This window comes from Falco biarmicus, chromosome 3, assembly GCF_023638135.1.
Source record: "Falco biarmicus isolate bFalBia1 chromosome 3, bFalBia1.pri, whole genome shotgun sequence".
Lineage (NCBI taxonomy): Eukaryota > Metazoa > Chordata > Aves > Falconiformes > Falconidae > Falco > Falco biarmicus.
The window spans coordinates 15,851,533-15,864,001 of record NC_079290.1 but is presented as its reverse complement, the minus strand read 5'-3'; the positions used below and the strand labels follow the sequence as shown (position 1 = coordinate 15,864,001).

The 12,469-nt window shown below is 38.0% G+C and overlaps 1 protein-coding gene across 13 annotated transcripts in view; it reads right to left on the bottom strand.

Annotated features, from left to right (window-relative positions):
• Window positions 1-12,469, bottom strand: part of CYRIB (CYFIP related Rac1 interactor B) — a 98,865-nt gene that overhangs the window by 27,890 nt on the left and 58,506 nt on the right. For 8 of the 13 annotated variants that reach the window (XM_056333886.1, XM_056333887.1, XM_056333884.1 and 5 more), the window contains one exon: window positions 3,054-3,090. The exons of 4 other annotated variants lie outside the window; for them this stretch is intronic. Coding sequence is in view for 2 of the 9 variants with exons in the window: in XM_056333883.1 (XP_056189858.1) it covers window positions 3,054-3,090 (37 nt within the window). In the remaining 7 variants the exon portion in view is untranslated. Of the gene's footprint in view, window positions 1-1,471; window positions 1,493-3,053; window positions 3,091-12,469 lie in introns of those variants that run through there. One more of the 13 variants, XM_056333882.1, reaches the window with a different exon arrangement.

Below are 12,469 nucleotides of genomic sequence, written 5' to 3'. Positions count from 1 at the left end.
TAATACTCAGATTCAATGTTTTCTTTTAGTTTGCCTCTGAACTGTTGCACCCCTTCAGTGCCTTGGCTGGCAAATCCTACACTAACAAGTTTATGACAAATTACCTAGTCATCAAGTTAATGGATATAAAGGTTTGTGGTCTAGTTCTGTGACATTAAAAAAAAAATAAAATCCCTTGAGACAGAATATGTCTCAAAATCACAAAAAATATGTCTCAAGACTACAAACCTTGCGTGTATGAACTTGACACTGGCTGTCCGTCTGCAAATTCAGTTTAGTGACACACCAGCTCTGAACTACCAAAGAGGAAAAAGGAAGCCCTATAGCCTTCCAAATCACATAGCTGGAAGGGCTGATTTCCATATTTCAGGTTAGCTTTCTGATTATTTTGTGGGTATTTTTTTGAGATGCCAAAGTATGTTTGTGCAACGTAGAAGGCTAATGAAACACAGCAAGGCACTGACTCTTCAACAGAAAATTACTAGCAGAATAATATTCCTTCCCATCTCATTTGTTTTCAGAAACAGTACCAAAACATACAGGCATTAGGCAGCACAGCAGGATAAAACTGGTCTCTACAGTTGTTTGCTTTTTAAAGTTTCAATAAGAGATTTCTTTCAAGATCAAGGTTCTACACAGCCATCTTCATTATTTCTAGTTACTTCTTCAGACAGCCTCTGGACACTTTTCTTGTTAGAAAGCAAGTGTAACACAAAAAAAAAAACCAAAACCAGACAGCACTGGTCCAAATTCCTCTAGCTGTGCTAAATCTTATCTTTTATCTCATTTTCCATCCTTCCCAACATACCTCATATTTTCTTTTAATCTTAAAATCAAACTAAAGGCATCCCGTAAGTGTAAGGTATCACAAGACAACTTATTTTCATCCACCTACTGCAAAAACAGAAGAACATCTGGTATTCTCTGGTGATATTACACAACCTGCAATCTGTTAAGATCAGTAGCAAGTATGCAGAGTATCATGCACAGCTGCCTTCCCGCACCAGTCCATCTGTGAACTCTACAAGTCCATTTCATCTCACAAGGAGTTTGCAGCAGTTCTTGGGGAAAACCAGGTACATATGCAGAACAAAGCCGTTAAAAAATACTTGATGCATTTAATAATTTTATCTGGCTCAGAAAAATACTTGACCTGGAAATACTTACATACTAGTAGCAGAACCACCAATACATGTTTTTCCTGTTCCCACTCTTCCCTAGGCATCTGCTCACACCTGAAGGCTCAAGTTTTATTGGATATTAGGCTTTTTTCCACATGGGTAGGGCTTCTGTCAGTCCCTTCAAACCCTTCACACTGGTGACACCCAGCTGGTTTAAAATGGTATTTGGCATCTGCTTTGCCTCAGCACAGCTGGAGAAGGTGAAAGCATCAGCAGTCAAGACACCTGAATTTTAAGGCTGCTGAAGTGGACACCACCACCTTGACTTATAAACATTTCTCCTTCAATACCTGAAATACTGTTGATTCACAGTTTCTTCAAAGGAAAGAGAAGTTCCTTCCATACGCTGTAGCTGTTTGCTGGGCAGCCTTCCTCCTTCTGCAGGCAGTACCACTCCCAGCAACGCCCCTTGAGTTTTTCTAGCTTTTCTGGATGACTCTTACCTTCCTGAGCAGAAGCAGCACTGTTCTAGTAGAGGAATAAGTGGGGGATGTGAAAGGATGAGCAAAACCAAGTGCACACACACAGAGGGAAGGAAAATGGCAGTTTCTGGAGACTGTACTTGGCTAGATGGCTCCATGGTCTAAGTTTAGTGACTCTTTACAATGTATCCTTTAAAAATGCACACGACACTTTAAATAAAAGTTTGCACTAGTTCTAACTGCAACTTTGCAAATACACTTATCCATTACTTTGGAAGTAAAAGCTACCAAACGAAAGAAGTACTACCACTGCTGGCACTGGGTGTTTTTCCATTCGTTTATTGTAAATTTGGAAAATATTGCTGCATCCTTGCCTAGTTCCTGGACTCATTCCATAATCCCAGAGAGGCAAGACAGCAGCCTAGAAGGATTGTTGGTCTGACCCACTATTGCCATAAGCTCTTCTAGGAACGACAAAAAATGTGATAGAAATCTCATCAAAACCAGTGATCCTGCGAAGCAAGTATTTTAATACATCAGCCATGGACTAAAATAAAGAATAATTACTTTAGTAATGCATTTACAATGAACATATACTTTTAATTCCTGAATGGAGTATTCAAAGAGTTTTGGACACAGCACTTGAAAATGTTTTCTACTGTTGTCAAAACCTGATGACAAATCAATTTAATCAGCTCCCCAGAATGCAAAGAGCTTTTTGAGAACTAATCAGAAAAGGAAATAAACTCCCTACCTCACATTTGGTAGCATTACTTTCCCAATCTGACAGAAGATAGCTAGCTATGCTGGCACAGCACAATAAACATGAACACACACACTCTATGCAGTAGCTCAGATGACAAGCAGCAGGTTACACAACTAAAAGCTAAAACCTTCACATGAGCATATGCTACCTCTTCAGTCTTACAAGCCGATTCAGACTACTCGTTTCTGGCATAAGGCATCTAGTTCAGAAAAGAAGTAAAGTTACACAGTAACTTTAGTAAAGAGACTGAGAAAGAAAAACCACCGAAACATTATCTCTTCATTCATATGTTCCAAGAAGATTAAGCACAATCTTTCAGGGTAAGTTTCTTAAGTGTGACCAAACTATACTCTGTGCACACTAAAATGCCTTTATTGAAAGAATGGGACTCCTCCACATCGCTGTAGTGAAGAGTTAAGGTACTGTGCAATCAAAAACCCAAACACTTGCAACCTGGTTTAGCATCTTTCATCACAGAGATGCACAAAATAGGTTGTAGATCAGGACTTCCTAGTGAACACTACAAATTTCAAAAGTTGTAGAAGCGAACGGGGGGGAAAAAAAAGTTTTTGAAGAGAAGATTGCTAATATTCCGCACAGTCCCATTTTCTGCTCTGTAACATTAGAATTTTTGCTGCTTACATGTCAAGGGAGTTTTCAAGCAGGTTAAGTTTCAGTTCTTACCTACAGCCAGTGCTGCACTCTGTTCTTGGCCTCCAGTCTGTTTTAAAAGAAAAAGAGATTATGAAAATTCATTCTTCTGCATTGGAAGTCTTAAATGTAATGCTGTGTGACCTTGTAAAAGCAAACATGCATCTGTTCCAGACATTGTATTATTCTTCTGGATCTACTTCATAAACACAGTTCTGGATCTATATGTTACTGTGACTTTTGAAAAATGTTAAAGAAAACAGAATCAAGAACTGCGTTTTGTCTCTAGGTGTATAAATAAATAGCGAACACATTTCTTTGGCAACAAACATACTTCTAGGGAAAAAAGGCTGCTGGCATTAGATAATCCATAAGAACACATAGGCCATAATAATTTAATTACTGAAGAATCAAAGTTGCAATAAAATACTAGCAGTAAGTTGTTCCACCTACGTTTCACTTTGCTTTAGAAAGAAACATAATAACACAAGATTTCTAATTTAACCACACAAATTAGCTCTTGAAAAAATTCATGGTTTGGATGCTGACCTTCAAAAAAGGCATTTTCAAGCCACCACTGAGAACCATTTGCTTAAAGAAAACTAGCATTCTTAGACAGCCTCAATCTGCTATATACATTCTTAACCACCACCTTAAGACTGGTGAAATAATTATTTTAATAGTACAGTTTGAAGGAGAAGAGATGGGATACTACAGTATCTCATAAAGCTTCATTGGCAATAATAGTGTAACATTAGCTACGGAAGGCTCTGAAGATCTACAGCAGCATAGGCAAGAAGCAGAGCGGAGACCCCACAGAACTCAACATAAGCAAAAAGACAACTGTCAGACACCGTTACAACCATAGAAATTTCTTTCTCCATTCTTTCCAGTGCATGCATCTCTCTAGTAGGCTTCCCCCTTGACTAGGATTTCTCTGAATAGCATCTGCTTTCTTCTTTGCCAGTTGGCTTCAACTTCCTTTTACTCTCTCAGTAGTAAACAACAGCTAGTACTTCAGGACAACTACCTCACAGGACAAAAAAAAAAAAATGGTTAACAGCACTATCTTTGTAAGAGCTGCTGCAACTTCCTTAAAACCACAGGCTGCTCAATTTGTGCTTTGCAACAAAGCAACAAAAACCAAGCACTAGAAAATGTTGGTTCCTGCAGGTCAGGGATAAACATAGCTGATACTGTGACTAAAGAAACCAAAACCAAAGTTAGACTCAAGACTACTTCAAAAAGCCAATTTCCTGAAAAAATTTTAAAGAAAAATTAAGTAGGACAGAACATTTAAGAACACTAAAAAATTCTACCCAATTTTTTTTTTTTTTTTTTTTTTGTTGTTGTTTTGGTAGTCAAGAGCTCTGATTAAAATTTTGGGTAACAGTCCAACATTCACTGAGCTATAAACAACAAGTAGTCCAAATTCATTAGAATGACCAGATTGTAGAAGTAAGTATGAAAGTAATAAAGAAAAAACCCACTATAGAAGCAAGGCTAGGGATTTTGTAAAAAATGTTTCCTAAAGGTGTTAGTTCATTATTAAACAGAAATGCCTAAATTTCCAACTGATAAAATCATTGAACTCTAGAATTGCTCAGCTCTTCAAATCTTTCTGGACAGAATACTGCACTTACAGTCACAAGCACTTACCACCTGCAAGAAAAGCGTGCTGATGCTCAGGTAGTTTGTCCTGAAGGCTTCAATGAATGAGCAGAAGTTAATTATTAACGAAGTCTTCCAGGACTCTTGTAATAATGAAGGCATAAGGAGAGAAGAGGCCTAGTAGAGCCATTAGGCATAAGAGAAGCAACCAGGAAAGCTGAGAATTATAGGTCAACTGGACTATAATCAGTAACAGGCATAGAGATGTTAGCACAGGAATCCATTAACTGGATTCCTGTCTCTTAGTACCAATGAGGATGCCTTCATGCAAAACAGATCAGACTGAGCATGTTTGATGCTATTAACTTGATTTATACTGGCAAGCTGATAGATATTTGATTTTTGTACGTGACTTCACATCACACGGTACTTTAAATGTAGAGGTTAGCACTATGCGATATAATAAAGCACTGCCTAAATGGGTAAGAAATTGACTTGTAGACCTCTAGCAGTCAGCGGGGAATAATCAGGAAACATCCATTAAAAGTGGCCATATGTTAAATTAACAGCGTGATGGATTCCTTAAACATTTTTTGCACTTTGGATGCACCTTAATTCAGACACAAGAGCATCTAAATGATCTATCATCTATTGTCAGGTTCAAAGTGCATCACTTGAGTTCTCCCACAGTTAGTACAGATGATCTGTAAAACATCAGATCTTCCTTCTGACTGATTCTCAAGGTCTGGATCTGCAGATTAGTATAGAAAGAATACCAGCAGGCACATGATGAGACATGTATACAATATAATTTAATAGCTAGTGAAAATGGAATAATACAGAACCAAGCATTTTCTTCAATTGCTTGTGATTCTGAAGCAGTCAAGTATTTAACATTGTATTACAGAGAGAAGCAGCTCTGGGCAGGAAAACTGCCATTTATTCAATGGGTTAACAGCTCACAGATTTTGTTTAGCTTTTTTTTAATACCATTTTATGGAGTCAAACAGTAGAAGATTAATGTATTCCATCTTAGGAATCTCTGTCACACACCCCTATCCTCTCTCTTGGCTTGCAGCCTAACTCGACCACAGCACAAAAAAAAATTATATGCTAACATCTCAGGCCAACTACAACAGCAATTCAAAGAATTGTCACAACAGCTGAAGAACAAGTGGGAAAAATGTTTACAGCCATTAGAGAGGGTCAGTGAATCACCTAAGCTGCATCTATTAATTTTCAGAAGAAAACGAAGCATCATTCAGTTTGTCAGAGGAAAAGCCTATGTAGTAGACAAATCAACTGGTACCCAAATATAAAAAATGTGCTAAGCAAGCTTGGCATTATTGTGGATAATGAAACTTGAAAAAAAAAAAAAAAGTAACTGGCTAACTACTGAACAAACCGTGTGTTTCGGGCATCCAGATCATCTTGAACTGATGCTCGTAACTCAGCAGTACATGAAAACAGATTTCAGAAGAGAAAAAGCTAACCATTAATTTCCAGTATGAAACCAACATCTTCTGTCCAACGCTGTCTGACCTAATTAAGAAGCCTTTACACACCAGCATAGACTTGTCAGCAGCTGTCAGTCAAGATTTGCTGCAAGAATGGTGATTTTGCAGGCTTTCCAACACTCAAGTTCTGCTGCTTATTAAGAACTGAAAACATTGAGTAGTAAGACAGAAAAATCTACAACAACTTTGCAATAAATCTAAATTACTTTCCATGTACTCGATCGGTAATTCGGCTCATCAGGGAACTTCAGAAAGCATTATTTCATAAAGCTTACAACGTTTATTAAAGAAAGCTTGCACAGGATTCACGTACGGCATGCGAGGTATCAGACACCTAGCCTTTAATAGTAATCTTTGGATCAGAATCCGCTTTGCTGCCTTCACAGACCAAATGTTTAAATTATTTGTTTGAAGTGCAAGCTCGCACTAGTATTTCCCTTGGTAAGCATCACCAACTTGAACTCTGCGTGAGCCAGAGGTAGACTACAGCACAGATGTTCTCAGTCCATGAATCTTAACTGCCCTCTGCATACTGCTGAACAGCACAGGACCTAGCTCAAACACTACACTGCTCCGGCAATTTTTAGACACTCCTGCTCTCTTGCTTCATTTACAGACTTGAAATTAAGTTTCAGGAAACCACTCCAAGACCTGGTTACTCTTCGAAGCACATATTAAAAACAAGCCCAGTCCAAAACAGAATCACAAGTCAAATACATCCCACATCTTGTGGGTAATAAAAAAAAGAACGTTAAGAAATGTTTAGTAATAAAACTTGATTTTTTTACTTTAGTAACAAAGATGGCTCAACTATAAAAAATAAATCATAGCTACGATCATGTTTCAAAGGAAGTTTCAGAGCATCTGCAGATGAACCCATGGTTCAATGCTAAATGGATGGAAACTCCAAGGATAGCATCAGTGATTCAAAAAGAAGATTCTTCTATATCTTTATGATAAACATTAGATTAAGTCTATGCAAAGGTAGTCTATCACTAGTGCAAAGCGGCCTCAGTTCTTTGTAAGAAAGCAAGTCTGCTGGTTGCCTGCTATAAAACCACCTTTTTGACTTCTGGCGGTAGAAAGCTTCAGCTCTAATCTTTCTTCTCCATTCATTTTGAATGTTAACTGTACCTTAAAAGTCTATGTGTCATATTAATCCTTTCCCTATCCTACATAATTTCTCATTGCTGTCTTATAGTATCTTGTATTAGTTGCTATGCTCAAACCCATGTTTTAGGTTTATAATTTAATAATAGAAATGGTGATCTAACATGAAAGCTTTCTTGACAGTTCTCAACCTGTGTTACGACACCTGCCAAGAGCATGCATTACATTTTCTGTCCTTTAGTCACATATTAAAATGCATTTATGCCAATATAACTCATTCTACTGTACTGGCATACAGCTCTTCATACTACACATCCAAACACCTAGCGGCACTCTCAGTTCCACGTGCTAAGGTAGAAGTGCAACTATTTACTCAGCATACTCCAAGTGAGGTCCACAAAGCACTGTTTCAGTTTCTCTAAAGCTTAGCCTAAAGATTTGGCTTCAAGAGGAATACAGCAAAGAGCCATCAGGTCTGCTTTGAAGAAAATATTTCAAGGAACTTTAGATGCTGCACTATAGATTAACAAGGGGAAGACAAGGTTATATACAAAAACCCCTTTTAAAAACTAACAAAAAAAAAAAAAGGGAAAACCACAGATCATTGAGAAGCTTGTATGGCATAAGAAAATGTTTACACATACAAACTAATATACAGCATGAAAATTTCTACTTCATCCACTTACAGGCATGTTTTCCACAACAAACCATTACTTTGGCTTAGTGGAAACAGTAAAATGGAACTACCATAATCCTAATTTTTGCATCTCAAAGCTTTCCATAGGAAAAAAAAAAAGCTGCAAGTTGAAAACCAAATACAAGGGATTTTTTTAACCAAATCAGAAAGTTAGTTTAAATGCTTCCAAATAAACTTTTTCACTTCTCAAAGCAAGTGAGAATACTTAGTTTTGGGTAACCAGAAGACAACTAAGGACTTTTAAGAAAACAGAGATGTGACTTCTTGGGTTGTTTAATTTAGGGTTGGTTTTGGGCGTTTTTTTTGTTTGTGGTGGTTGCTTTTTTGGTGGTGGGTAGAACTGTGATATTTTAGTCCAGGCTACACAACTTCCTCTTTTACTGCAAAGAGGGGAGAGGGGGAGGAAAAAAAAAAAGCCTGCAAGAATTATTGAAGCAAGTCCTGTGTCCAGCAGTCAATTATTCAAACAACTGAATTTGCTATTTCTGGTGGCATATTATCTCCTGTATTTCTTCTGAACCTTTATAAATCTACACCCTGAAGTGATTTACTACTGGCATATAACATGAGCAGAATTTTGAAGAACTCTCTAGCATTCAGGCTTTCACTCCTCAAAAAAGTACTTAAGTATTCCTAAGATATACTGCATACCTTTACAACTTGAAATGATACTGCCATTTGCTGTCTATTGCATGTTGAATTTCCCTATGACTACTTAGCATTGCTATTTTTCTGTAGTTGATGCTTCCTTTGATGTTAGGCTGTTAACACCCAGTTGTGAAGTGCTCCTGAATACCAACCAAGTGATTCAACAGCTTTTTTATCTAAGCTATACACATGATATAATTTCTTAGGAATATGGCAGAGTTTAAGACTAAGAGTTCTGACTCAATATAGCATAACAGAAATGAAACCATACCCCATCCCAGGAAGTTTGCCGCAACACTCATCCACTTGCATAATAAAAACAGTAAGAGAAGAAAGGTCAAAAGGGCTTTCCCATTCAGCATTATTAGTAGTGTGCTATCAGCTCTGAGCAACCCCAAGACCCCATAGCCCTATTCAGTGACACTTAAACAGAGGAGTCATTATTTCTTATACTCTAGATTTCTATGCTTAGGGTAAATCACTTTTCTTGGGACTACATTAGGTCAGAGAGAACTTCAATCCTGAAAGGAAACCAGCCAGAGAAGACTAATTTACCACCTAAAACATCTTTTTACTGTTTTTAGCAAGTTCTAACCATAAACTGCTTCCTTAAGAGTATTAGAAATTGGGAGCTGAAGCCCCAGTTAATGCTCTGATAGTTAAAACTGTAGAATTAAAAAAAAATAAATTAAAAAAGCTGCTTATGCTACAGCTACAGAAGTATCACAGACAGCATCTCTGCTGCTCAGAGGCAATTTATTCCAGATTTCAGAACACAGATTAGCTTTTAAATAGCCTGAAAAGCCCTTCCTATGGAAACCAACAGCAGCATGTTTTGCCATACACTTCTCAGAGACTCAAGGGCTGAGCAGGTTACAGGGGATACCCAAGGAGTTTGCTTTAACTCCTGCCACCGAAAGTCCCTAGTACAGCTCCACTAAGCAAGTCTCAGCAGAGGCAGCTCCTCCATACAAGTCAGGAGGTGACTCCATACAAGTGCAAGAGTGACTCCATGACACAGCCTTGGGACAAGCAGTAATTTCTGCCTAGAAGATCGGGGGAGCTCTGCTCTGGCCCCAGTAACAGTCATATAGCACTGAGACTCTTGAAAGCGCGTCCAGCTTGCCCAGGAGTGCCTTGGGTGCCACCTACACAGAATGAGATCTGTGATGACTTGCTTCAGATAAATTAAAAGAAGGAGGAGAAAGGAGAAGGGGGAAAAATGTTTATTGGGTAGCATTTAATTGGAAGCATGCACAAAAAATACAGAATACAGGGTAGCAAACATAAGAGACCTAACATGGGAGTGTCTGGGCCCAGCTCCCAGGGACCATTGTGTGTACTCACACAACAGTGTACTCCAACAGTCAGGAAAAAAAATGAATCCGAAAGGTCAGGAGACATGTAATAAAGTCTTAATTCCTGCATTGTAATTCAATCATACCGAGTCTCAACAGCTGCACACTATTTCTGCTCAGTAAGTTCCAAAATTAAATTCCACAATGAGCTAAAAGGAGGCAAGCTGCATCAGGGGAAGTTCAGATGAGACAAGAAGAAAAGGTTCTTCACTGAGAGAGAGTGGTCAGTCACTGGAACAGGCTCCCAAGGGAAGTGGTCATGGCACCAAGCCTGTCAAGAGTTCATGGAGCGTCTGGATGATGCTCTTAATCATACGGTTTAGTTTTAGGTAGTCCTGCAAGCAGCAGGGAGTTGGACTTGATGATCCTGATGGGTCCCTTCCAACTTGAGATATTCTGATTCTAAATAATAAAACTGCAGTTACATGGTGAAGCAGTAAGCTGAATACTAACCAGATCTGAAGGACTATATGTCAATAGTCCAAGTCCCCACAAAGTTAAAAAAAATAACCAACAACCCCCCCCCCCCCCCCCCAAAATCTACAAATGTCCTTTAACAAGCATTTAAGAGTCCTTCTGTAAGTCAGGAAGTGAACTAAGTAACTTCTGACATTAACCTAATATAACAGACCACATAAAACATCACACGAAGTCCAATCACCTGTCTCAACAAGCACAGCTTTTCAGGTCAAATGTCTTTGTGATGAGAAAAGTTTACATATTTTCCTAGTCTGTTTAAAAGTGACTTTTTGAAAAGTCAAAACAACCCTTTAATTAATGTCTTTGAATTGAAGGTTCATTGGACAAACAGAATTAAACAGCTCATGTTGCCCTCAGCAGTTATTTACAGGTGGAGAAAAATAGCAGCTTTACCTTCATAAACAAATTGGCAGGGCTGAAATCTCAAGCAGAAAAGTTTACTGAACAAGCCATTAAACCAGATTCACAACTCACTTTTTTTTTAAACTTACTCTAACAACTGTTGCAGTAAGACTACTGTGTGTAAGGAAGGATATTTTGGAAGAGCTCTACACTGAATTCTGCTCAATTACAGTAAAAAAACACCTGTCATTGATCTTTTGCAGATTACTACTACCTTCGTTGAAAATTTTAAGTAATTTTATGTCCACTGTGGTAGAAAAGATACCACTTTATGTTGCATCAGGACAGGCAGATTATTTACATTCATTGCTAATACATACTATTAGACTTTAAAACACACAGGATTGCACAAAAGCTTTTAGCCCCTCAATCCACCCCGATGCTATTGCAGCCAGCCACATTAAACAAGCCCTAAGACAAAAGATAGCAAATAAATAGGAGCCAGCTCTATTTGTCTTAAAAAATTGTCAGCTATTCTTCTTTCTTGCCTTGGATATCAGCATTAATACAAAATAAATGCATGCTGGTAGAACATTGCTAACATAATCAGAATTTCTACCAAAATATTTTACAGTGAGTGCCAAGAACACAGAAAGTCCTTAACCTCCACAAACTAAGAATGATTTCAACAAACCCACTTTCATATGGATGACAAATCAATTCAAGAAGCCCTACTGAATTGCAAACAGAATTTATAGGCAAACCTACAGCAATATATTTAGAGCAACACTATCAAAGGAGATTGTTTTTAACTTGTGGCACAAATGGGAAGTAAAAGTGGTTTCAGTTGTCAGAAAGACATTCATTATTCTTCATGTATGTACAGTATCCTCGCTGTGACTGATTATTCTTTCACCCTTGATGGCTCCCACATTACCCTACTGTTGGTATCTGGTAAGCTCTGCGGTGAAAGCTTTTCAAGTTGCTCAGAAGCATTTGTAACTTCACCGCTTTCTACACTGGTTAAACAGACTTGCCCAAACAAAAAAATCCTTCTGAAAGCACACATTAAATGCTGCGTATTTTTTAACACCTGTTCCCTTGTTTACTAGCAGAAACATTTAGCACTGGTCAAAACAAAACAGAACTTGGCTTTATACTTCTTGCAGTACATCTGAGTTTACATAAACTTCCCAGACAAAGCCAAAGCCATATGTAAATCCCTAACACATGTATTATGGCCTTACTCAATACAGTATCTCTTCTGAATGAGGTCCTCACTTCTAAACTTCTGTAGGTACACAGGTATGGAGACAAATAGAAACAAACTTTCCTGCTCTTTGCAAGTTTAACACATACTAAGCAATTTGCACTAAAAGGCTGAAATCGTTACCAAAGAGATTTTAAAGATTCTCCCCACAAGGAAACAGAACATTGAAAGATATAAGAGTAGTATTTGTCTGGCTGACATAAGAGCCATACTAGCCACAACAAAGAGTTCTCAAAATTAATAAGAGAATGACAGGTATGCATTTGCTTCCACTTTGCAAACATAATACTGGAGGTGTTTTCATATTTATTAAAATTAGCACAAAATGCAAAACCTGTTAATCCACAAACACTGCAGTATCAGTGCTGGAACAGGGACTCTACAACATGTTAAATCAGCTTGCTTGGAATATCTCC